The 27475-nt window shown below is 46.3% G+C and overlaps 1 protein-coding gene across 1 annotated transcript in view; it reads right to left on the bottom strand.

Moving 5' to 3' along the window:
* IPPK (inositol-pentakisphosphate 2-kinase) overlaps positions 1 to 27475 on the bottom strand; it is a 56611-nt gene that overhangs the window by 26910 nt on the left and 2226 nt on the right. The window contains exons 2-9 of the mRNA XM_059924403.1: positions 21705 to 21752; positions 19493 to 19588; positions 16500 to 16566; positions 14288 to 14409; positions 12814 to 12903; positions 4539 to 4597; positions 4043 to 4115; positions 275 to 554 (exon numbers count right to left, since the gene is read on the bottom strand). Of these exons, the coding sequence (XP_059780386.1) occupies positions 275 to 554; positions 4043 to 4115; positions 4539 to 4597; positions 12814 to 12903; positions 14288 to 14409; positions 16500 to 16566; positions 19493 to 19588; positions 21705 to 21752 (835 nt within the window). The remainder of the gene's footprint in view (positions 1 to 274; positions 555 to 4042; positions 4116 to 4538; positions 4598 to 12813; positions 12904 to 14287; positions 14410 to 16499; positions 16567 to 19492; positions 19589 to 21704; positions 21753 to 27475) is intronic.

Below are 27475 nucleotides of genomic sequence, written 5' to 3' on the forward strand. Positions count from 1 at the left end.
AACACTCAGCAAACCACAGAGGATGCACAGATGTGTGGGATGATATTTAGGGAAAACCCTATAGCCCAAATGTATGCTGCAACTTATAAACCCAGATAAGAGATGAGAAAGGCAGTATCCCCACCTGGGGCTGAGAGACAGGGAGGCCCAGCTTTGGGGAGCCCTGATGAGACTGAGGCTGCTCCCACAGAAGCTCCGTGAGGCCAGGCAGGACCCTCGCAGGCCATGCCACAGGCTCTGCTCCCCCTGCACCCAGCCCACCCACCAGGCCTACCTTGGCAGCGCAGGCTCCTGCTGAAAGGGCTGGCTTCACAGACGGGTGGGCCCCGTAGCCCAGGCCCTGACCTGAGGGTGCCCGCCCGGCCCTTGTCCGAGCCACTCAGTAGCACCCGTGTGATGACACGCACCAGCTCCCGGATCACGGCCCTTGTGCAGTGGGGCCCACTGGCCAGGCCATTGGATGGGAAGAAGAATGGCTTCAGGTGGTGTGCAAGTTCACTCCAGTCAGCCACAGGGCTGCGGGCATCTTTACAACCATAAATCAGCTCACCATTCTTCAGGAAGGGAAAGAAACAGGGAAACGTCAACTCCAACAGGCCGGTAGGAAGACACCTCCGTCCCCATCCACTAGACAGGCCAAAGGACCAGACATTTTACATGCCCCCATTTGGGGTCTCTGCATACTGCAGCCCTCTGGGGAAACCCACCCTCATGTACCATGTCACTGACCAAGAGAAAAATCCCACTGGAACATGAAAAAGGAGAAAAGTTCTCAAGAACCAAAGATCAGAGCCCTGGGCCTGAGATACAAACCCTCAGACCAGAACACCTGGGATGTTAGCAACCTCAAGCAAACTCGGCCCAAAGCACAAACTCCCAAAGGCCCTAGCCTGTTACTCAAGAGGCCAAGTGACACTACTGTGCTACTGAGGGACACATGGTGTCATCTGACCCTGAGCAAACTTCTCGGCCAGTGTGGACATCGGCCACCAGCATCCCAGAGGGCTTCTGTCCTCTGCGAAAGACTAAGCCAGGCTCCAGCCAGGGTGGGTAAGGCCAACAGCATCACTAGTATAGAAACCTTCATCTTTGAGGCCATCCTGCCTTCTAAAACCAAGTTCAGCAAAGAAACTCCTTATGGCACCAATGTTCCCAGGGCTACAGGAAGGGATGCTCAGTGGGTGCAACCCTGTGACTTTTAACAGGGGTCTGTGGTATCTAGGAGGAAAACCCCTAAGGGAACCCTGGTCCCCACACCCCTGAGCATCAGCCAATCCCAGGGGAGTGATGAATCCCTTGCCCCTATTGTCTGTGAGACAGTGTGGTCAGCAGCCTCCAGGTAGGTCCCCAATGGCCCCCATCCCTTGACACTCATACTCTGTAGTCCTCTCTGCACTGTGGAGGTTTGGTCTGTGTGACTGACAGAATACGAGCAGAGCAATAGCATACCCCCAGCAAGATTAAGTTATAAAGGATGCTGTGGCTTCTGTCCTGATGACTCTCTTCTCAGATCACAGCAGCCGCACTGAGCAGCCCCATGGAGTCCCACATGGCCAGGAACTAAGGCCTTCTGCCAATGGCTGTGGTGGCGCCACCCTAGGAGCAGAGCCCTGGCCCCAGCTGAGCCTTCAGATGGGATGCAGCCTCAAGAGGGACCCTGAGCCAGAACCAGCTATGTTGCTCCTTAATTCCTGGCCACAAAAACTGTGAGATGATAAGTGGCTGTTATGCAGTAGTAGATAATATGATGAGGACGATCCCTGCTCTGCCCCCAGGTGGCAGATGGGGGTCAATTCAATCCAGTGAGAAGTGTGGACTGGACATTCCTCCCTCAGCAAGTTCCTGGGATTCAGCAGCATGATGCCTCCCCTGGGAGCCCCCTGTTAGTACCATCAGAGTTCACAGATGTGGGTGTCCAGGGAGATGGGAACACAACTGATGCCACTGCTGGCCAAAGGACCAGGGGAAACCAACAAGAGATGCTGACCCTTGAGATGGCCTTACAGAGGGAGGAGGGTACGCCAGGCAAAGGAAAAGCAGGAGCTCCCAGGAGGAAAGCAGGCCAAGATGAAGTACCAAGCCAAAACCAGTCAACATGCGTTGCAACCAGGAGGTAGGGCCAGAGTTTGGCTTGCGGTCCAGTGCAGGGGCAGCCTTGGCCTACCGTGAAACTCTCTCCTCCAGGCCCATAAGCAGTTGAGTGACCCCTGGACAATAGAAGGCCTCTTCTCCCCAATGTCTGGAATCCAGGTAGATGGGCATTTTACATATACAAATATGGTTGCTCAAGCACCTCATGTGACATTTGGCAGAGAGCTATCGTCTTGGGCTCTGTGACAACCCCGCATGTCCGCCACCACATCTCACAAGTGTCCAGTATTAGTGGACAGAGCCACAGACATGGAGTCTGTGAACAACATTCAGACAGACAAGGAGAAGGCTCCAACAACAGACAGCACGGTGGCAGCACCGACCGTGGCCCAGGAAACTTCTCCACACATGGAACTTCACAACAAGGGAAGGCGTGAGTTTCAGAACCAGAGAGCTTGCTCCTGAGAGGTGCTGGCACTTGCAATAATGTACTGACTTGCTCCGGGTATTATTTTAAAAAGCCATTCCATGTCACTTCTTTTAATCCATCTCTTTTGAAACTATTATCTCAACCTCTGGATTTTCTTCCTCAAGCTGAGTTCAACAGAAGCAGCAGATAGCCAGCGTTCTCAGTCCCAGGTCCCAGGCCCCAGGACAGGTCAGCTCATCCAGGGGCCAAGCCAGACTCGCCACTCAGCTTAAGTGTGGGCCTGACAGGCCAGCCTAGGCGGGGGCAGTCAGAAAAGGGTCCATTTAGGACAAAATGCCAGCCTCATTATAGGTTCCAAATAAATCCCCAGATGAAAGGGAACTTATCTTTAGGATTTAAATATACAATTCCTGAAGTCTTTATAAGATTTAGAAATAAAAACTGATTTTAAAATTTCCTCTTTTTCTAGATTTGGGAAGGTGGAGGCAGACAAGGTAAAGTTGATTCACTCTGACCAGATTTTTGAACCATGAGGGGAAGCAAGGCAAGAATAGGCTTCCCTCCCAACTTCTCTGAGCCCACTTCTGAGGGGCATCCAGTGTGCAGAACAGCACTATCCACACGGAGCAGGACACAGAGGGCACAACGCTGTCCTGACCCAACAGCCCTGCTACTCCACACAGATCCAGAGCCTGTGAACCTGGAGCCTGTCACAAACTCTCGCTTATATGTCATACTTAATAAGAAGATAACCAGGACTGGGGGCAGTCAGTGGTAAGCAGAAAAGGAGGTGACAAGGGGGATCCCAGGGGACACATTTCCAACACAGGCCACACCAAGCCCTCCTCCAGATCTGGGCCAGCCCTCCTCCCCTCTCCCCGCACCCCCTCTCTCCACACTCCTGTCCCTCAGCCTCTCCACCTCCTCCTGCTAGCAGCAGGCCAGGGGACCACAGGGCCTCAGCAAGTCTGGTCAGGGTGCCAGCAGCAGGTGGCAATGAGGAAGCAGAAGGTGCCAGTGCCACATGGTGAATATTCTGCAGGCAGAACCATTCTCACGATCAGGATGCAGGACTCTGAGAACTCACTAATTGACAAGGAGATCCCCAAATTACAAGTTCCCTAAGTTACTCAGGAGGAAAGGCACAGGTGTGGCCACCCTCTAGGATGCCCTGCCCCAGCTCCTGCTCCCATCTCAACCACACAGGACTCCTGGGACGCAGTCAGGGCCATCTTTCTCCAAGAACCAGAGTCAGGGTCTATGTGTCAAAGGAGCCCGAGGCCACCCAGTGGTCAAGGAGTCACCGTCACACACCCCAGGAGTCCCAGGATGACATGCCCATGAAATGAGGCTTGGAAAAAGGACCCAAAGTATCATGCTAAGCCAGCCCCAGCCCAGATGCCCTCACCTGCAAGGTCACAGAGCCCTGTCAGGGACCAAAGCACCATGGGTTCATCCAGCTCAGTTCAGACACCAATAGGCCCCACCCTAAAAGTGCCATAAGACAGAAGCAGCTCTTACCTTAAAGATCTTTAAGTTGTTCTGTGCCTCCTGTAACAAGCTTTTCAAAGCAAAGTACATTCTCTGTTTATTTCTAAAAAGAGAAAGTATTATCGACAGAATTAAAGCAGACTTTGCATTCATCTGCCCGTGGCTCAGGGGACATGCCCAAGAGCTGCCACTCGAGGTCTCTGAGCTTTGCAGATTAAGGAGCTGCATTCTCCCCAGCCCTCCTCACAGAGGCACCCCCATCCCTGCCCCTAATCCCCACCCTGCTCTCTGCCCCTTCCTCTGGCAATACCTCCCCAGCCACTGGCTCCCACGGGTAATCTGCAGGAACCTATGGAGGCAACACTGACCCTAGGCAAGAACCCTGGGCCCTGCCAGGGCCCTGGCTATCTGCAGGCAAGTAGCCCCCACCTCACAGAATGCGGCCCACTCCCACCCCCCACTGCACAGAATGCCACCCCCCACCAAGAAAGGCAGCACTAGGGACAAAGGAGAAGTGTTCGCTTACCCTGAGTAGAGATCGAGGGGACAATATTTACTTATCTGCTTCCACTTCCCAGTTGCTACCTGTTAAGAAACCACCATATAGTGTCAATGGGTGGATTGGGGGAGCACTCCAACTCTAACACACAAAACAGCCCAAGTGACTGTGAGATGACCAAGGCAGCTGAAGGGCCCAGCAGATGATACCACCTCCAAGTGCACATCACTAGCTGGGGCAGGGGGCTTGACTGTGACCCCAGGAAATTTCGGCCCTCCTCTGAGAGCCTCACGTAGCTGCCAGCCCCTCCACATGAGCAGAGAAGCGGCAGCAAGCACCTTTATAAGATGACATGGCTGAATTTTGGTAATCAGATGAACAAATCTTTACAATTATAATATCCAGGAAGGGGAGGGTGCACCCAACTAGCAATTTCATGTTGTCAGCGAGAAGATAAATTGGTGCAACCTTTTGAAAGGCAACTTGCTGGTTTCCATCAAAATTTTAAATGTGCGTGCCCCCTGATTTGGCAAATGTATGAGGAATCGCTGGGTCAAGGATTCACTGCGACCTAACTTTGACAGCAAGACCTAGAAACAACTAAATAAATCAAAGGACATCTGCTCGTATGGGCCAGGACACAGCAAGCCACATGTTGAATGAAGGAATGAATAAATAATATGCAGCCACTAACAGAAAGAGGCAGAGCTCAAAATCACCAATATTTATTCAAGGAGAAAAGCAATTGGCAGAACAATGCACATGAAATCACTTTTGCTTTAAAAAAAAAAAAAGGATATGTGCATCTATACATGCATGTATCCAAATATGCATTGAAAAAGCCCTGAAGGATACACAACAATCAATCTCCAAGGATTATTTAAGTGAAAAAAGCAATTAGCAGAACAATATCTTATGGCAAGACTCCATATCTGCTTCATAAAAGGGTATGTGTGCACACATGAGAATATGTGTATGGAAAGGCATCACCTCACTTCCACTTGAATAACACGTATATTTTTGTTGGCACAGGAAGAAGTCTGTAAGGACATGCAAACTGACAATGTGAGTTACCTCTGGCAAGGCAGGAGACCTAATTCATAAAATTACATATTTTATCAATTAAACAAGCAGGTACAATTTCATAGCAAAAAAGAAAAAACAAAAAAACAGTTCTTAAAAATCCATCATATATGTTGAAAATGAATGGTAACAATGAAAACCATCTCCTAAAGGGAATGGCTCACATACCTTCTTTTTCCTAAGAGCCTAGAAAGTTATAACACCACAAAGAAAAGATGGACTAAGGACCTCTAGAAATTCTCTCCCCCATAAGGGCAAGGAGAAAACTGGCAAAAACAGTCAGGATCAAAATTTTCAGGAACCAGAAAATTAACCAAAGGCTTACAACAATATGGAAAGTATTATACAAGAAAAATGGCCATATCTAAATAAGAACAGTGAGCTATGTGGCACTTTTAATGCCTTATTCTTACCCCTTCTGTCTAGCACCAAGGGAACCCTAAAAACCAACATCCCCAATCACAGTGAAAACAGAAGTGTGGCAGCCACTGGAGAAGGCTAAATGGTGTAGGAGCTTCTCCAAAGCCTCATTCCCAGAAAGTTGTCATTATTTGACCTGTCTCTTGGTTTCCTGTCTTCATTGACTTGACTCAGAGCTAACCAATTACAAAAGGGGCATCTTCCCCCAGGGACATTTGTGAAAAATATTCAGAGGCAACTGTTTAACTTCATGACTTCCTGAGATACTGGATAACAGTTGTGGCAAACCTAAAACTAAAAAGAAAAAGCAGAGGAACGACATGTACACAGGGCTTTGAAAAGCTCCAGTATATCCTGGGCATCTAGGAGGCCATGCACTAGCTCCAGAAAGACCTGAAAAGGCCACCACCTCCTGGTGATCTGAGGCTCTGCAGAAGTGAAGGCTAAGGCAGAGTTGGAACCGCCCTGCTAATAAGTGTTGATGGCAGGCCCCAGTACACACACACAGAGCCCCTCAGTAAAGCCTGGGAGACTTAATGGTCTCAGGCATTTAAGAAATCTCTGTTAAACCATTAGCTGCTCACCTAAGCTAATGGAGCATCAGAGGCCACAAACAACAAAGAACAGACTTCTCAAACTTGGCAAAGAAAAATCACAAAACAATAACAATTACAACAAGCAGCAACAACAAATCCTAGAAAGGTTGTAGAAACTGATTTCCAGAGTGGTCACGTTATATTACTTAAAATGCCTGTATTCAACAAATCATTACAAGACATGCAAAGAAACAAAAACGTATGGTCCATACCCAGGAAAAAAATAATCAGTAGGCTGTCCCTGAGAAATTCATACATTGGACTTACTAGACAAAGACTTTAACTCAACTATTTTAAATAAGCTTTAAGGTAAAGGAAACCAAGGACAAAGAACTGAAGGAAACAAGGAGAACAATGTATTAACAAACAGGGGATATTAATAAGGATAGAAATTATAAAAAGGAACCAAACAGAAATTCTGTCATTGAAAAATACAATAACTAAAATGAAAAAGTCACAAGAAGGGCTCAACAGCAGATCTGAGTAGGCAGAAGAAACAATCAGTGGATTTTAGGATAAAGTCCAAGAGCTCCACACCTAGACACATCATAATAAAACTGTCCAAAGACAAAGAGAGAGAGAATCTTGAAAGCAGCAAGAGAGAAGTGACTCATGATGTACAAAGGATCCTCCATAAGATTAACAGTTGATTTCTCACTGAAAACCATGGAGGCCAGAGGCACTGGGATGGCACACACAGTGCTGAAAGAAAAAAGACTATCAACCAAGAAGTCTTGTCGGGCTTCCCTGGTGGCGCAGTGGTTGAGAATCTGCCTGCCAATGCAGGGGACACGGGTTCAAGCCCTGGTCTGGGAAGATCCCACATGCCGCGGAGCAACTGGGCCCGTGAGCCACAACTACTGAGCCTGCGCGTCTGGATCCTGTGCTCCGCAATAAGAGAGGCCATGATAGTGAGAGGCCCGCGCACCGCGATGAAGAGTGGCCCCCGCTTGCCGCAACTAGAGAAAGCCCTCGCAGAGAAACGAAGACCCAACACAGCCATAAATAAAATTAAAAAAAAAAAATTCTTAAATAAAAAAAAGAAGTCTTGTCTATAAAATTATCCTTTCAAATGAAGCAATAATTAAGACATTGCCAGATAAACAATAACGTAAAAAAACGTGTTGCTAGAAAACCTGCCCTACAAGAAATACTAAAGGGAAATCTTCAGGCTGAACTAAAAGGGCACTAGACAGTAACTATGATCCACATGAAGAAATAAAGGGCACTGGGTAAAGGAACTACATAGGTAAGTATAAAGGATAATATAAATATATTTTGTTTGTAACTTTTTTCTTCTACCTGGTTCAAAAGACAGAATGTCCCCTGCATGGCATAAGGCAATTATTATAACTGCATAAGGCAATTATACAAATCTGTATTGACAAGCGTACAATGCATAAAGATGTAATTTGTATGACAATAACAGCACAACAGAGGGGGAAGACAACAAAGCTATATAGGAGCAGAGTTTATGTATACTACTGAAACTGAATTGTTATTGAGTTAGATTGTTTAGGTTAAGATGTTAAATCAATAGGTAGAACAACTAGACAGAAAATCAACGAGGAAGCAGAAGACTTGTACAACATTATAAACCAACTAGACTTAACAAATATCTATAGAACACTCCACTCAACAACAGCAGAGTATATTCTAATCAAGTAAACATGAAACATTCTCAAGGAGAAACCATATGTTAAACCACAAAACAAGTCTCAATAAATTTTAAAAGATATGACTCTGCAAACTCAGTGGAATGAAACTAGAAACAAATAATAAAAGGAAATTTGAGAAACTCACAAATACATGAAAACTAAACACATTCCTAATCATCAATGAGTCAAATAAGAAATCAAAAGAGCAGTCAGAAAATAAATTGAGATAAATGAAAATGAAAATACAACATAAAAAAATTTATAGGAGGCAGAGAAAGCAATGTTTAGAGAGAAATTTATACTTGTAAACACCTATATTAACAGGAAGAAAGATCTCAAATCAATAACCTACTTTTCTACCCTAAAAAACTAGAGACCAAACTAAATCCAATGCAAACAGAGAGAAAGAAGTAGTAGATTAGAGCAGAGACAGATGAAACAAGAGCATAGAAAGGGAAAATTTGAGAAAAGAAACAAAACCAAAAGTTCTTTCTTTGAAAAGATCAACAAATATGGCAATCCTTTGGCTAGATCAAGAAAAAAAAAAGACAGGACTCAAATGACTAAAACCAAGAATGAAAGAAAAGACATTACTACCAACCTTGCAGAAATAAAAAGAATTTTAGAGGAATGCTATGAACAATTATATGCCAACAAATTAGATGAAATGAACAAATTCTTAGAAACATACAGCTACCAAAACTGACTCAAGAAGAAATAGAGAATCTAAACAGACATAACAAAAGGCTGAATCAGTAATCAAAAATCTTTCAACGGGGACTTCCCTGGCAGTCCAATGGTTAAGACTTCACCTTCCAATGCAGGGGGTGTGGGTTCAAACACTGATTAGGGAGCTAAGATTCCCACATGCCTTGGGGCCAAAAAAACAAAACATAAAAAAACAGAAGCAATATTGTAACAAATTCAATAAAGACTTAAAAAAAATCTTTCAACAAAGAAAACCCCAGGACCAGATGGCTTTGCTGCTGAATGCTACCAAATGTTTAAAGAAGAATCAACACCAATACTCAAACTCTTCCAAAAAACTGAAGAGTAAAAGATGGAAAACACTTCCTAACTCATTCTATGAAGCCAGTTATTACCCTGGTACCAAAACTAGACAAAAGCATCACTAGAAAAGAAAACTACAGACAAATATCCCTCTAGAAAAAATCCTCAACAAAAACTAACAAACCACATTAGCAGCATATTAAAGAGATTACACACCTATCATCAAATGGGATTTATCAATCAAATACAAGCGTGGTTCAACATACGAAAATCAATCAATGTAATACACCATATTAATAGAAAGAGGAAAACAACTCATGATCATCTCAACAGATGCAGGACAAGCATTTGACAAAATCTAACATTCTTTCATGATTAATAAAAACAAAACAAAACAAAACAACTCTAAAAGAACATCTTTCACAAACTCACATTGAGAACATTACATTCAACAGTGAAATTCTGAAAGCTTTACCCCCCTAATATCAGGAACAAGATAAGGATGCCCACTCTTACTATTTCTATACAATACTGTACTCATAATTAAAAACAGAATTACCATATGATCCAGCAGTTCAACTTCTGGGTATATACCCCAAAGAACTGAAAGCAGAGTCTCAAAGAAATATTTGTACACCCACGTTCACAGAAGTATTAGTCACAATAGCCAAGAAATGGGAGCAGCCCAAGTGCCCATCAATGGATGGATGGATAAACAAAATATGGTATATACATTCAATGGGATACTATTCAGCCTTAAAAAGGAAGGAAATTTTCACACAACCTACAGTATGGATGAACCGTGAGGACATTATGGTAAGTGAAATAAGCCAGTCACAAAAGGACAAATAATGTGTGATTCCGCATATATGAGGTCCCTACAGTAGTCAAATTCATAGAGATAGAAACTACAATGGTGGTTGCCAGGGGTTTGAGAAAGGAAGAAATGTAGAGTTGTTTAATGGATGCAGAGTTTCAGTTTTACAAGATGAAAAATGTTCTGGAGATGGATGATGGTGACAGTTGCACAACAATGTAAATGTACTTAATGCCAGTGAACTGTACACTTAATGGTTAAGATGGTAAATTTTATGTCATGTGTATTTCATCACAATATATATATTAAAAAATCAGTTGTATTTCTATGCAATAAACAATCTGAAAATGAAATTTCTAAAAATTCCATTTACAATAGCATCCCCAAAAATAAAAAATTTAGGAATAAGTTCAACAAAAGACACATAGACTTAAAGGCTGAAAACTTTATCACATCGCTGGAAGAAATTAAAGACCTAAATAAATGGAAAAACATCCTGTGTTCACAGAGTATGAATACTGTTAAGGTGGCAATACTTCCCATACTAATCTGCAATACATTGGAATCCTTATCAAAAATCCCAGCCACTGTCTTGGAAATTGTGAAGCTTAAAGACATCTAAATTGGAAAAGAAGAAGTAAAACTCTATTCACAGATGACATGATACTGTACATAGAAAATTCCAAAGAATCTACAAGAACGCTACCAGAGCTAATAAATGAATTCAGCAAAGTTGTAGGGTACCAGATCAACACACAAAAATCAGTTGTGTTTCTATACCCTAGCAGTAAACAAACCAAAAAGGAAATTAAGGAAGCTATTTATAACCACATTTACAATATTCCAAAATAATAAAATACCTAGAAATAAATTTAACCAAAGTGGTGAAAGACTTGTACACTGAAAACTATAAAATATTGCTGAAAGGAAATTAAAGAAAACCTAAGTAAGTGGAAAGAGAGCCTGTGTTCATGGATTATAAGACTTAGTATTGCTAACATGGCAGTACTACCCAAAGTGACCTACAGATTCCTGGAATTTCTGTCAAAATTCCAAAGTCTTTTTTTGCAGTTATGAAAAATCCAATTCTCAAATTCATATGTAATTGTAAGGGGCCTCAAATAGCCAAAACAATCGTGAACAATCAATCTTGAAAAAGAAGAACAAAGCTAGAAGACTAACACTTCCTGATTTCAAAACTTACTACAAAGCTACAACAATCAAGAGTGTGGTACTGGCATAAGGACAGACATATAGACCAACAGAATACAAGAGAAGGCCAGAAATAAGCCCTCACATATATGGCCAATAGATCTTTGATAAAGGTGCCAAGACCATTCAATGGAGAAATGACGGTCTTTTCACAAGTGGTCCTGGGAAAACTGGATATCACATGAAGTTGGGCCCTTACCTAATATCAAACACATAAACTAACTCAAAATGGATCAAAGACCTAAACATAAGAGCTAATACTATAAAACTCTTAGGAGAAAACATATGGGAAAAGCACCATGACCTTGGTTTAGGTAAACATTTCTTGGATATGACACCAAAGGCATAGGCAACGAAAGAAAAAAAAGACAAATTAGACTTTATCAAAATTTAAAACTTTTGTGCAACAAAGGACACTATCAACAGAGTAAAAAGGCAACCAACAGAATGGGAGAAAATATTTGCAAATCACATATCTGATAAAGAGATTAACATCCAAAATAAACAGAGAACCCCTAAAACAACTAAAAAACAAACAACTCATTTCAAAAACAGGTAAAGAATTTGAACAGACATTTCTCCAAAGAAGCTATACAAATAGCCAATAAGCACATGAACAGATGCTCAACATCACTAACCGTTAGAGAAACGCAAATGAAAATCACATGAGATACTACTTCACATCCATTAGGATGACTATAATCACAAACAGGGACAATAACAAGTGCAAGCGAGGATGTGGAGAAACTGGAGCCCTCATTCATTGCTGGTGGGAATACAGAATGGTGCTATAGCTGTAGAAAACAATCTGCCATTTCCTCAAAAAGTTAAACAGAATTTCCCTAAGACCCAGCAATGCCACTCCTAGGAATATACCCAAGAGAACTGAAAACAGTGACTCAAATATGTACGTGTACATGCACATTTATAGCAACATTATTCACAATAGCCAAAAGGAAAAAACCCACATGTCCATCAATAGATGAATGGATAAACAAAATGTTCCCATACAATGTAGTATTATTCAGCCATAAAAGAATGAAGTGCTGATAAATGCTACAATGTGTATGAACCTCAAAAATATTATGCTAAGTAAGAGAGTCACAAAAAGCCATAATTTGTGTGATTCCATTGATAGGAAATGTCCGGAATAGGCAAATCCACAGAGATAGGTGGTTGCCAGGGGTTGGCAGGACAGGGGGTGACTGCTAATGGGCACAGGACTTCTTTTCGAGGTGATGAAATGTTTTGGAATTAGATAGTGGTGATGGTTGCACAACCTTATGAATAAACTAAAATCCACTGGATTATATACTTTAAAAGTGTAAATCTTAGGATATGCAAATATCTCAATTGAGACGAAAAAGATGAACACAAAGTACTTTTGAAATAAAAAGTAAATAATATCTATGTTTTATTTTACTCCTCTGAAAACTCTAGGTGGCCCAGCCATTCATCACGAGGCTCTGTGCAGGGAGGGAACCCAGCTGGTCAACTCTTCTCACCTTGAGGTGCTGGTGCATGCAGTAACGACACACCTTATGCTTCATCTCATGCGTAACATCACTGGAGAAAGGAATAAACCCACATTTTGGCTGCAAAATAAACAAGTAAGGAAGAAAAAAAGCTTAGGGAGAAAACACATACCTTTAGGTAGACATATAACTACAGGATAATGAAGTGCAGCTCCCAGGAGAATCAGCAAGTGTTAGATATAAACATTCTCCAAAGTTGCTTTTATCTTCAGTCCCCAGTGGGAATTGATGCCTCCCCCACTGCATCACATAAATATCTCTTTGCCGCTAGAGAATCCAAAGCCAGAACTCTCACTGGGGAAGAACAGTGATGCCTCAATTGCTAGCTTGACAACACAGAGTAGCTTTGTGTTTTCATCATAGAACAAGACTGGAAAGACTCCAGGAGTTCAGATATGCCACACACTCCAGCCCCAAGAAGAAGAACCCTTGGTCCCTCTGATAAGAATGTGTGAATGGGAAGGTGCCCATCTGATGGTTGCTGGGCTCCCAGAACATCTGAAACTCTAGTTGCCTTTTAAAAGCCATGATTTCTGGGCACATACAATATGAAAGACCACTGCCTAGCGTCGGGGCACTGAAGATCACGCTGCCCATCATTTGTGACGCCTGAGACACTCACCCTCTGGTTGGAGAAACAGAACATCAGTCCACACTGAACACCCAGGGATGTGAATGCTCAGGGCCAAGAGCATGATCCACAAGTCACCACCAGAGGTTTGGAGGAAGGAAACAAATAACAAGATATCTGGCAGGCTTCCTGAGGGAGACTCAGGTGGCCACTCTGGACACTGAGCCACAGAGCTGAAGCAGGGGCCTGGCCCTTATCCAGCAATCACTGCCCTGCACTAGACAAGCGACATCCTTTGTTGCCTCCTCCTGAGGATTCCTGCCATGACAAACCAGGGCCTTGAGAGTCACAGAGGCTTCTATGCCTCCTGGAGGGCTCTCCTGAGAAGCAAAGGAACAGAGTGTCACCCAGTCTAAATGGTGGTCCTCAAGCTGAGCTCTTGGAGCATGGCATGCAATGTCACCAAGCAGCCAAGTAGGCACAGCTGGGAAGGAGGTCAAGACAGGCCCTGGCAAGCTGCATCCTCCAAGGAAAATAAGCAGAGTGGAACCCATGCCTCCTTCTGGTGGCCATCGGCTAGGGCTTGTCCCTGGCTGGTTCCCTGTTATGACACCTGAAAACAAGCCGAAATCTGGGGGTCTGGGAAGCCATGCCCCTCAGGTCTGGCCAGGGTAAGGAACCAGACTAGCACGGTGCAAGAGGCACACACAGAAGGAGCAAGAAGTAAGCCTACTCTCCGGGAGTTGGGGGGCTGCCTAGGTCATGGGGCCCAGCATGGGCACAGTGCGCTCCAGGCAGATGACTTGTGGATTTACAGTCTGGACCCACCTTTCCCTTTTCCCCCACACCATTTCCCCCTTGACAGAAATTCACCTTGATCTCTACACACAGAATCGGCCGGTGCTCTGCAAAACGGTAGGTCTGAAGTCTGGCTAAATTGGGAAGGCACAGAGCATAACCACTGAGAGTGTCCAGGTCCTTGTCACAGCGAGATTCTGGAAAACAGAGCAAGGAAAATAACTGAGGATCAGTGCAAGAGAGACAAGATGACTCCATGGCAACTTGGACTCCTGCTGGGGAAGGATCATCCTTGCCCAAGAGAGGGCTGGCCTTGGCCTCCACTCTTGAGAGGTCACCTCTAAGCCTTGGGATGTCTTGCCTGAGGAGTTTACCTGGGGACCTAGAGTCACATGAGTATAATGCTGTGACCTGTGGTAGGAGTTTGGGCCCTGTAGTATCAGCTTGACCTCCAGAGGGGCTGGAGGCTGAGGGCAGCCACATAGGTGGTCAGCTGTGTCTATATGCCCAAGTCCCAGCAAAAACCCTAACCCCTCTTATCTCAGCTGGTTTTAATCTGTGTCCCTTACCTGTAATAAGCCATAACCATGAGGATAACAGTGAGTTCTGTGGGTGCTTCTAGCAAATTATCAGACCTGAGATTGGTCCTGGGGACCCCCAAACATGCAGCTGTCATCAGGAGTGAGGGTGATCTTGGGAACTGCCCCCCAATTCTGTGACTCCCTTAACCCAGGAGCTCAGAGAGGAAGGAGGCAACAGCCACTACCTTCCTTTTAAAGCTTCCTTCAGAATATGCAAACACCAATATTTCCTCAGCACTGACTGCTAGAAGCTCTATTGTAGACAGTCACATAAGATATGGCCTCTTGGTCCCAGGAGAAGTCAGCTTTCGTCCTTCCACATAACAAGGCTGACTATGAGTCATTATTACAACAGGGGACGGTCTTATTACTGTTAAGTTGTATAACTGCCAATTATAAAACTAATGATGCTGTGTGGCACTAGTAACTAGATGGCAGAACCACAGCAGGCCTCAGTCTGTCTTTGTCTAGATGGGGAAAACAGAGCCAAGACACAGTCCAGGCTTCAAACAAAGCTGCTGCCTCCTTCCTCTTCGTTGGTCCTCTCCACCCATGAAGCCCTGCTCCTCACTGCTCCCCAAACTGAGGGCTCCAGGGCACAGTATCCTGTTATCTTTCATTTTCCTAATCAAATACAGAAAGGATTTTATATTGACTCACTGCACACCCTGACTGCCTGGCTGTGCTTTAGGAGGAGACACTTCACTCCTCAACAGCATAGATTTTACATCTTTGCCTCTGACTGTGAAAGGAAAAGCTTTGACATGGTTACTGTCATTACTGCCACGATCAAGTGTAGGGAAGGTACCTGAGGTACTGAGAGAAAGTACGTGAGGTGACGTGGGGCGGTACATGAGGTGACTGCGGGGAGGGTACGTGAGGTGATGGGGGAGGGTATGTGTGGTGATGGGGGAAAGGTGTGGGAGGTAAAGGGGGGCAAGGTTTGGGGGGTGATGGGAAAGTATGTGTGGTGATGGGGGAAGATATGGGAGGTAATGGGGAGAGGGTATGTTTGGTGATGAGTGGAAGGTATGGGAAGTAATGGGGGGAAGGTTTGGGAGATGATGGGGGAACGTATTTGTGGTGATTGGGGAAGGTACGGGAGGTGGGGAAAGGTACAGGAGGTGATGGGAGAAGGTCTGGGAGGTGACTAGGGGAAGGTATGTGTAGTGATGGGTGGAAAGCATGTATGGTGATGGGGGGTGGGGTATGTATGGTGATAGTGGGGAAGTACATGAGGTGAAGCGGGGAGGTACAAAAATTCAAGTCTCCCACCTTACCTCAAGAGGATGAGGAGGTTGGGTGGTACCAGCTTCTGGGAGAAGGCTCTCAGGACTGCCACCCTCTAGGGCCTAGCCCACCCTCCATGGCTCAGGTCTACCCCGGTTTTCCTTTGGACTCCTCCAGGACCCCCCCTGGAGCCCACCTTCCCTTCCCTAAGTCTCCCTGAACTCCTTCAGCTCCCTCTTGGCTCCCAAATGCATTTTTATTTTTATTAATTTGTTCTTGGTCATATATTCCCTGCAGTGATCTGCAAATCTGATGCCCAGAATTGTATTCATGAGCTCCTAGGATTTCTACCCCTGATTATAAAGTTCCTGGCAAAAGAATTGCTAAAAACTATATCTATATCTACCTAACATGAGTAATAACGTCAAACACATTTCAAATGAAATATTATAAATTCGTAAGTTAGAAACCCTTACCTGGTCTTTCACACTGTATCTTTAAACAAAGCTGTTTCACAAAATCTAAAGGCAGCTGAACAACTTCCTGTAAGAACAAATAAGAAATACTCAGTGTGGGATGCACAACAATGTGAACATACTTAATGCCACAGAACCACACACTTAAAAATGGTTAAAATGGTAAGTTTTATGTTATGTATATGTTACCACATTAAAAAAAATACTCAGTATGTGGGTTTTAGAAATAAAAGCTGCTCTGTTATTTTAAGGACATGTCCAGATTAAACAGAGATGCTAAAGTTTCTGTGCACTAAGAGGAACAGGCCCTCCTCAGAGCAGCTGGTGTCCACAGTGGTGGTGGCCAGAAGCGTGCCCCATGTCACCCACAGTCAGTCTCCACAGGGCGCTCCTCACCCGGCTCCTCTGTTCTCACGGCGACCTCATCCTCATTCTCAGTGTCTGTGGACGGCAGAGCAGGGGCCTGAGGCAGTTCTCTGCCTGCAAGAAGTTCCTCACCAGCTATCTCCTCAGACAACCTGAGGCTCCTCACATTTCCATCTGAGAAGCAGCTCACGGAACAGGGTCTGATCAAATATTAATCTCTGGGTGAGACGTCCTGGGCGGCCATCAGCCACAGGACTCAGGATGGCCAATATTTGGGGCTTTTGGGCAAAAAACAAAGGAGCAACTACTCTCTACTATTTCTTGCAGTCTCCCAAACTAAGAGTTTCTATTTAATCCACATTGCTCATCATCTTCCCCATGTTTCCAGGGTGGCAGAATTCTGACTTCTAAAGAAATCCCAAGGGGACACAAGATACCTGCCTAGAATGAGAATGCTGGGATCCTGTCCACTTACATGCCACACCTTCTCCATCATGCCCTGTCCCACCTAACCTCCAGCTCACATGAAGACAGGCCTAAACCAGTCCCCAAACCAGCCAGGCAGGGCCGGAGGCAGCACGGGCACAAGGGGTGCGTCTGTCACTCTGTCTGAGCCTTGCTCTCTCACCATTGTGCTAGTTATGTCTCATCCCAGGACACAGAAGAGGGAAACACTCTCCCCAGGGCTCCACTTTAACCCAGCTCGTGCCATCAGTCAGAGAAAACAGCATCATTTACAAATGCTGATTTTGCCTGAACATGGTCTTGTTCGGGCCAGAGATGTGCTCTGTATCCCACATTTCAACAGTGCTGGGCCTGAGTGGCAGTCCTCTCTTGACACTACAACCACCTGGAGGAAAAGCAGGTTGTGTTTCACTCTGGCAGTGTCTTCACGCGAAGGAGGTATGTCAACGGGATGAATATTCCCGAAATGTGACCTGGTGGGCTCACCTCATATGCCCAGAGCCTTGTGCACTGTGGACAAACAGAATCAAACCTGGAACTAGAGCACGCCCTGGGCCCTGGGGGGACATCCTAATGCTATTTCCACCTGCCGGGCTGCCATCGGCTGGAACCCCAAGCTCCTCACCATTCTCCTTCACTGCTGGCCCCTCCTAGAAGAAAGGTCTAGAGCCCCCAAGTGCTGTGAGACAGAGAAACACTTCCACTTGGTCAGGTGAGCATGCTCTCTCCCCAAGAAGGACACTGGTAGTCGGCATACCTGCATTCACTCACACACCGTCCAGGCCAAGAAGTAGGTGGCACCCAGCATGCAGATAGCTCAGAGACTCAGGCTCTCACAGGTGGTGGGTTTCAGGCTTTCACAATTCAACAGGACAGCTGGGGACCTCACTAGGGGTGGTGCCAGCCCCCAGGATGGCCCCAGTGACCTCTGCCCCTGTGTAGTCCCACACTGCCTTGGGCTGACCCGAGAAGGGCCCAGGATGCCATGGAAACAACAGACACAACTCCCGAACATGTCATCTCTCAGATGGTGTACTGGGGGAGTCAGGGCCAAGTCACAAGGATGCTCAGAGCCCTTCAGAGAGTCCACATTGGGAGGTGCTGAGGCCCCCAGTCAACAGCCAGCACCACACTGCCAGCTCCATGGCTCTGGGTCACCCTGGAAGAGGATCCTTAGCCCCAGCCTACAGATTAGACTACAGCCCTAAGGGACCCAAAGCAACACCACCCACAGTACTTCCTAAGCTGTCAAAGGACGACCCTCCTTGGAGGATGTTTTGCCGTGGGAACCATTTAAATTCTACTTTGCTAGGCAATGCTGAAGCTTCAAAGAAACTTGTACTCAACCTTCTTGGTATCATTTTTCTCAGGATGGACACAAGGTACAGAATTTACAAAACAGAGGCAGTGCTCTCTCTGTTCAAAATCACAAACCTGCTAGTCTGTTCAGGGCTCTGATCTAAGACAAGCAGTCAGGCCAGCGTAAGCAGAGAAGCAGCAGTGATCAAAGTGGAGACAGAAGAATGGCTGTCCCAGGCATGGACCAAGGCCACTGGCTCTGAGGACTGCCAGGATCACAGGGCCAGTCCACTGTGGCTTCTTACGCTGCCCTCTCCATGAGTGTCCGAACAGCAGACTTTGCCTGTAACAGGCACTCCTCTAGGTCACTGAGACCAGAAAAAGCCAGCAACGCAGACCACCTGCAGGTAGGTGGAGGCCATCACCCCACATGGGCTTCAGCTGGGTTCTCCCACGAGACCAGGTCACACCTCCCAGCATGGGGGTTCCCTTTTCTCCCTAACTTGCTCAAAGGTGCCCACTGAAGGTCAGTGTTGCTGCCTGGACCTCACTAGAGAGCTCTCACCAAACTGAATGCCTCCATGAGGGCAGGATGGTGAAGACCAGGCGTCTCAGCAAGTGAAGGTCTGACAAAGTATCTCTGAACCTCGTGCTAGAAAATGGGAATAACACTATCTGCTCTGCTACTTCACAGTGCAACAAATGAGAAAAGCACTTGGAAACTTTGTAACTAACATAGTGGGGGTGGGGGGGGGGCGGTATCATTAAGCAACTTCCAAACTATAATTGAGAAGTTGGTACTTTGATACAGAACAGGCCCATGAATTTATACTACATTTAAAAAAAAAAAAAAAATCACTTACCCCACAATGAACATAGTTCTCTCCCAAAAACTCTTTCATGACATTTTTGCCAAAGTCCACTATGTTCTGTAGGTGCTGAAATATTTCTTCCGAGGTCTGCAAAAGAGAAGGACAAGAAGACCTCAACGACCGGGACCTCCTAGACTCTGACACCACCACGAGCCCCCGTCACATACAGGGCTGCCATGTATGTGGCCACAAAAAGCCACCAGTGGCCCTGGACCTGGAGGAAGGTGAGCCTCACCATGAAGAATGCCACACTTACTGGAGCTTCTGTCCCACAAGGCCCCCAGGCCCACCTCTGCATTGTACTCAGGGCCCCGTGTGATTGTGAAACCGTAAGTTTGAGAACCATATCTGTGCCCCTGCCTTCCTCCCCACCAGGAACACATGTGGATTCCGCCAGTGGCCCGTGCACACCTTCTGAGGAATTTGACTTTAAAAATCTGTCCCATCCAAAAATCAATAGATATTTAGATTTTATTCTTCAGCTTCTAGATGTAGAAATAAAATATTTTCTCCTCAGAGGTTCTTAAAGAATCAATAAGCTGTGAGATTTAGGTGAGACAGGAAATCATTCCTGTATCCCTCACTCTGACCCAAGGCGAGAAGTACAAAGGGTTGATCACAGGTCTCGCTCAGGAGTGAGAGGGCTGTCTTCTTCAACCGCAGGCTGGGAGGTGCCTGACACATGGCTCAGGCTCTGGGGAGGTCTCAGTCTGAGCTGCCACCCAGGCACCATAAAACAGGCAGACCACAGTCTGCATTCCGGGGGACTACTGTATTGGAACAAAGCCTGACAAAAAACCCCAGAACACGCCCAGTGGCTCCATACGTAGAGCTGTGGACACAGGGTTTCTGACAAAAAGCTCTTCTTATTGACAGAATTAACACACACAACTCCCCACAAATAATGCAGCTGGCATCACACAGTGCCATTTATATAATAAAGAAAGGCGACTTGTTACCTTGGAAGACATTGCCTCAATAAATGTAAACAGGAAAAACTGAAAATAGAGGCATCCAGAGAACGCTGGCCCTTCACCGAGGCTAGGCTCTGTAGACCCTGAGTGGGGATAGAGGGGAGGGGAGGGGGGCTAGAGGCAGCCTCCGAGATGTTTCTAGTTTCCACCTGGATTCCACAGAAACAGAACCACCCTGCACAATTCTCTTCAGCCGCTGCACCCTCCCATCCTGTGCCATCTTTCTCTGCACTAACCACACTGTCCCCAGATCTCACTGCAGCCCCACTGTGATGGCAGCCCCCAGCTTTCTCCCACAGTCCCCGCTTTTCTTTCTATGAAGCTAACCTGCAAGTGTGCCCTTCATTTGCACAATCAGCCACCATTGATACCCATCAGCCATCCACCTCACCTTCTTTTCTGGCTGTTTCTCCATAACTCAAACGAGGTGAGGTGGTGACTCATGTCTCCTACACCCTTATCTTGAGCCCAATTTCTACTCACCACCCAACAACCACCAGCCCTGCCCCCACTGTGTGGGTGTGACCTGCAGCTCCTGCCTTTTCTCCCCTTTTAAGATAAGAGCCTATGCTCACACCTAGCCCCTCTGGACCTCCCTCCTTCCCCCCAGACCATGAAAGAGGAAAGGATCCCACAGGGCTATGCCATATTGACCGCTGCGACCACTTAGATAAACACCACAATGAAATCCCGCCTCAATGTAGAGAGACACTGCAACTCAGTGGTCAGCGGGCATACAACAGAACAACAATGGCTTTCTGAGGGTGTCCACGGTACTCTGCCTGGTTGACTCAGTGAATAGAAACACAAGGCTCCATCTGAACTGCCTGTTGTGACTTGTAACACTGACTGTCTACCACAGCATCACAGACTTCATTTTCATTGATACAATTCCACAGATGGGGAAACTTAGGCAGCAGGGTGTAAGGAAATCACCAAGGCAAAGCCAAGACCTGGCCCTGGGTTCCCCAGCCACAAGCAGAGCTCTCTGAACTAGTCAGCGAGGCTCCTGGCTCAGTACCCAGGGACTAACCATGATGACCCACAGTGACCCCAGCAGGTCAAAGTGCTGATTCCAGCAAGAAAGATGGACACACTGCTTTCGGCATTGAATGCTTGTATCATATTCAAATTTCTAAAGTTAGCATTAAAACTTCTGCATCAGAAAAAAATCAAAGTTTTCTTAAATAATTATTTTAATGATTGGGTGGCAAATCCACTGATCTTACCTTCTTCCTATTAGGAGGAAACTTCAGAAAACGAAGCACCACACAACGCTATTGGAAAATAAAACAAAGTCTGATTAGTACCCACCCAAAGCCCGGGGATAAGGGTGGGTGGCTGTGGATAAGGAGCCATCCTCAGCAGTGCAGATGCTGGAAGCACCACAGGCAGCCAGTGCCCCGGGGAGGAGGTGGGGGCCAGTACTGGGCCACACGTCCGAAGACACAGAGCAACCAGGAAAACCTGTGCTCTCTGACCTAGCCAGCCCACTCCCAGTAATTTATCTTAATTAAAGATGCACAGAAGATTTTAGCTACTGCATATAAAAGTACTGTTTATAATTCCAAATAAAATGGAAACAACCTAAACGTCCAACATTAGTAGGATGGTTAAATACGGAGGGACATATTCCAGACCATGGAATACTATGCCGTCATTTACAAGAAAATAAGGAAGATCCATATTCACAGACACAAAGGTACAGTCATCATCTACTGATAAATGAAAAAGATGACAGAATAGGGCTTATAGAATGAACCTATCTTTATAAATATGTACATACACGTGTGTGTGTGTGTGTGTGTGTGTGTGTGTGTGTGTGTATTAGAGAATGATGTATGGGTATAGTTCTATTTATGTAAAGCTCAAAAACAGACAAGACTAAGATCTCTGGCAGGTGGGATGGTCCCTAAGAAAGGCTCTAGAAGCGGCTGGTCATGAGAACACGGGTCCATGTATTTTGTCATAATCAAGCTGTATATACGCATATGATCTGACCACTTTTCTGTAGATTTATTACTCTTCATTTTTTAAAGTTTGTAAAACAAAAAATCTTAAATAAAGTATGTGCATGCTGAGTTTGTATGAACTGTCTGAAAGGGCTTCAGAATAGGTAACCGCGTGTCCAGGTAGCACCAACTGGGAACTTATTTTTTAAAGTTCTGTTTATTTGGGTTTTCCAATTTTTTACAATGTTCATATAACATACATTACAAAATTGTTTAAAAAAAAGTTTTAAAAAATGGAAAAAAATAACCTTTTAAACTAGTACAGCCTTTGAAATGGCCATTCTCCAAGGAAATAACCTGGATGTGTTGTGGAGCCTTGGTAATGGGGGAGATAATTCCATGTGGACAACTTTGGAAACCATTCCCATGGAGACAGGGAGTTCCAGGCAGAAGGGCTTGGGTCGGGAACCTGGACTGTGCCAAGAGAGAAGCAGTGAACAGGAGGAGGAGAGCAGAGGTGCAGGAGCTCAGGCACCGTCTGGAGCACTGGGATCTAGGCGGGGTGGGAGGAGCTGGTGATTGAAGAGGCTCAGAAAGTGCAGCTTTAGAACCCAAAACATGGCTGACAGCAAGGAAGGCCCATAGAGATGAGATCCATTTCCCTAGCCCACAGCCCCCCTGGCACTTCCTGCCCTACTCAGATGACGCACACTCCTCTCAAAACCCCAGACATCCATCACCTCCCTGAGCCCCAAGCCCAGACTTGGGGAAGCAAAGGTCGAGGACGTGCACATGCCCCTAACCCTTCCCAAATCCAGGCAGACATCAATATTCGATCATGGGCATCAACTGGCCAAGGAGTTCATCAAAATTCAAGGAAAAACAAAAGTTGATATGCAGAAACCCTAATTCTAGGCAACTTTCCAGAAACTCAGCCCCCCTAAAAGCACCCTCACTTCTCACCTGGACTTCACTGTTTCTCAAGACCTGCTAAGAAATTCTGAGTGTCATGTTGTGTCTGCTTCAAGGAAAACTGCTTTCTCTAGGGACCCATTTAAAACCATCGCCAGAAACTGCCCACCTGCCCCATAGGAGCTGCAGTGTCAGCCTTGAAGGCCAGTCTCCACAAACACAAGCACTCAGTGGGCACACCTGTTCTGGACGGCGAGTGCTAACTGCCCCTTGTAAAGGTCTGCCTGGGCTGGATTGGTGGCCCTGTTACATGCCACGAGGCTGGCCATGGGCCCAGACAACACCTATTCAAGTGGACAGCAGAGAAAAGGTGAGAAATGAACCTCACCATCCCTGGTTGGCACAAAGATGCAGTTAGTCCAAGGGCCACCCATGGCATGGAGTGGGACTGATCCAGCCACCCACGGGGAGATTCCCATGAAGGAGCCGAAACCAACGCATAATCTGGTAAGCACCAGGGTCCTGCCAGCTCACAAGGTCTTAACCAGTTGTGAAGGAAACAACTCCTTTCCTTTTAAACTAAATATCTGAAACCAGATTTTAAAACATACCTTCTTCATAGTGTCTAGGATAAAATGCTAAGAACGTGAAGAGAAAAGGGTGAGACTAAGAAGAGGGGCTTAACAAGAGTTTCTGCACAGTCTGGGGCAGAGGCAGCTCTTCCCTGTTCCAAAGCAGGACAGGGAATCTTAGGCCAGGGCCACACCTTTTCTGTCCTTGAGGACAGAAAATCACGGTGTGCTCTCTCATACCGTGGAACACTAGATGAAAATCAAAGACTTTAAACAAGCTGAAAAAGTCAGTGAATGGAGAAATGACACATATAAACACATACACATTAAACAACCTCAAAACGTACAACACGCCACTTATAAAAGGAGTAGAAAGCATTCAGTGCTGTGAGGGTCCCAGGCCATGGCGGGGGTGGGGGAGTACTGGCATGTCATGTGCCAGGAGATGTTCCTTCGATCCCCTCTGAGAACCCACCCAAGTCCTCAAAACACCGAGACATCAGCAAAGCCTGGCTCACAACAGCTCAACAGTGTGAATGTCTGACAGCACAGGAACTCTGGCTGCCTAAGTGCTCTGCAGCCTTAAAAACTTGTTTGAAGAATTATCTACATATTTATGCTGTAGGGTTGAGTGAAAAAGCAGAAAACAAAAACAGACAGATAGGATGCTTAAGTACCCAATAAAAGCATATAATAGAAGGAAGGGCACCAAGTGTTAACAAAAATTATTTTCTTAGTAGGGAGACATTGGATGTTTTTTACTTTCTTCCTTCTAGTATTCTGTATTTTCTGGGGCAGAGAGAGGAACAAATGCTTGGTATTAAATAAAAATAAAAGACCACAAAAACAATATATAAAAGGGTCATCTGCCCATGTGAAGCCTAAGGGCCCAGGGCCTCTTGGCAAAGACGAGGTGTGAAGTGATCAATCGCTGAAGCCTCACTGCTGGAGGACAAGCCCAAGTCAGGTCTTCCACCAGAGTGAGGATATAACCCAGGATGGGGCCCCAAGAAGACCCCAGGGAAGCAGAGATCAGGCAACTTTCAAGGGAAAGGGAGACTAAGATAAACACAACAACAGAAGGAATCGACCCTCAGGGTGCTGCCCCAGGCATCCCAAAATGGCTCAGCCATGCTTCTCAGTGAGGCCACCACCCACAGACACCCAACTCGGGCACAGCCCAGGTCTTCCATCAGAATACCCGTGACAGAATACCAAGCCAAGTCACTTGGCTCTGCTGACCAGAGGCAATCAGAAACACACCCCAGGGCCCACAGAAGGATAAGAGGGACAAGGTGTGGGATGCATTGTTGGGCTGACAGCCTCAGACAGAACAGATGGAGGGTGACTCGAGACATCTCATAGAGCAACTGTCCCCAACCCTTTTGGCACCAGGGACCAGTTTTGTGAAAGACAATTTTTCCACGGCAGGGGCCGGGGGGTGGGTGGTCCAGGCAGTAACGTCAGCGATGGGGAGCGGCAGATGAAGCTTCGCTCGCTTGCCCGCCACTCACCTCCTGCTGTGTGGCCTGGTTCCTAACAGGCTTCGGACCCATACCGGTCCACAGCCTGGGGGTTGGGAACCCCTGTCATAGAGGGGAGCCAAGGACTCCGAAGTGAGGCCAGACAGGCGGTGGAGACCACAGGTGGGGACAGCAGGTGTCTGGAATGGGCAGGACATTTTCCTTCCCAAGTTTCACCTGCCTGTATGGACCCACAGCTGCCTCAGGACTGAAGCAGACACAGATGCAAGTTGTGAGGTGGGGGACAGGACAGTGGAGGTGTAAGCCCAGGTGACATTTGGGGACAGGACACTCGGGGGCTGCAGCAGAAGAGGTGTTCAGATGGTCCCTAAAAGATGGAAAATCCAACAGCCAGAAGAAAATGAGAATGTTTTATAAAGACATACCACAAATGCATGGAACGCACAGTGAGGGTGTTGTAGAGGGGAGCCTTCAAGGACCCCAGGCTCTCCAAGGCCACATGATGGCCGCAGAGCAGGTGTCCAAACCAAGAGGTAGGTGACCCAGTGCTGTGGTCTCATCCTTCTGCAGCAGACACAGAAACCTTCCTTACCTTCCTGGTAAAAGGGGCAGCTGCTGTCCTGAGTTCTGCTGAGGAGGAAGAAGGTATAGTCGGGGCGGGGGAAGTGACCATGCCACCTTAGGATACCAGGCCTAGACCAGCAGACCCCCACATGCTAGAAAGGCAGAGCTCAGCACTCACCAAGGCCAGGACTGGAAACCACCAAAGGGAATATATTTTGGAAATAACAAATCCTAACCATTCAACTGCAGGTGATCCCAGGAATAAAGACAGGGTTACATGCACAGCTCTCCAATGAGACATCACCAAGAAGTCACATCAGCTGTATCAACCTGTATGAATATCATTAAAAATCTCAAATGCAGAATAAGTTACTTGTTAAAAAAAAATACTACAGGCAACAGAACGTTAAGACTTTTTCTACTAGATTCAGGAGAAAATTAAGCCCAGACTTGGGAATACGCCATTAAAAAAAGAAAGAAAAAAAAAAAAAAAAAGAGAGAACAACTCATTTGCTTCCAACAGCTCCATTAAGAAGTATGATCTACAAATCCTAAAACACAAGAGAAGAGAAACACACAGCTCCTGACTGCCTGAACCCCATATCTTCAGGACAAACACCCCAGGGCATCAAAACAATTGCAGAAAGGATCTGAAGCCCGATCAGAATCTTAGAAAAGCTATAAAACCTGAAAGATCAGGCACAAACTTTTGATAAAAGATCTTGGTTGGCGGGTCTTTCATGTTACCTCTGTCAATAAGGAGGAAAACGTCACAATAGCTTAGTGTGATGAAGGGAGTGGGCCCCTGTTTGCCCTGCACCCCAGAGGCAAGGGCAGCTGGAAGGCAGCTCAGTGCCTGGGGAGGAGTCTCTGCCTGGCCTGCCCTGGGTGACTCCCCCAACTGAAGGCACATACGAGATCAAATGACAAACCAGACTTACAGTGACCTTCACAGGACAGGATGCCAAGCCAAAGCGAACAAGACCAAGGTAAAGAAGGGTCACTGCAGATGAAAAAGCAACACCACCACACGGAGAGAAATCCCACTTGGCAGCAGCGCACTTGAGGGCAGCGCCAGGCTTCGTGACCACAGCTCAGCATGAACACAAGTATGGCACAGCCACTAGAACAAGTGACAGCACCCTCAGGCTACAGTAAGGAAAGGAAAGTACGTGCCCACAAGGGAAATGTCCTTGCCCAAGACCCCCCGCAGGGTCAGTGCCGGGGACTCCAGGCACCCACTAGAGTACAGTGTCAGGTTGGCCACAGCCTTGGAGCACCTCAGAGGGTCAGTGCCAGGGCCAAGGGCCAGTGCCTGGGAAAGGGTTAAATTGCACAGCTGGACCCAAGGATGCTGAGCACTGGGCCACAGGAAAACTGACAGCAACCTGTCAAGAACTGGCATACCGTTCAGGTCTCACACTGTCATCTCTTACTGCCCAACCCTGAGCACACCCCACACTATGGCCCTCCTTCGGCCTGCACTTAGCTCCTCCATATCCAGGCCCCATTTTCT

This window comes from Balaenoptera ricei, chromosome 6 (assembly GCF_028023285.1).
Source record: "Balaenoptera ricei isolate mBalRic1 chromosome 6, mBalRic1.hap2, whole genome shotgun sequence".
NCBI lineage: Eukaryota > Metazoa > Chordata > Mammalia > Artiodactyla > Balaenopteridae > Balaenoptera > Balaenoptera ricei.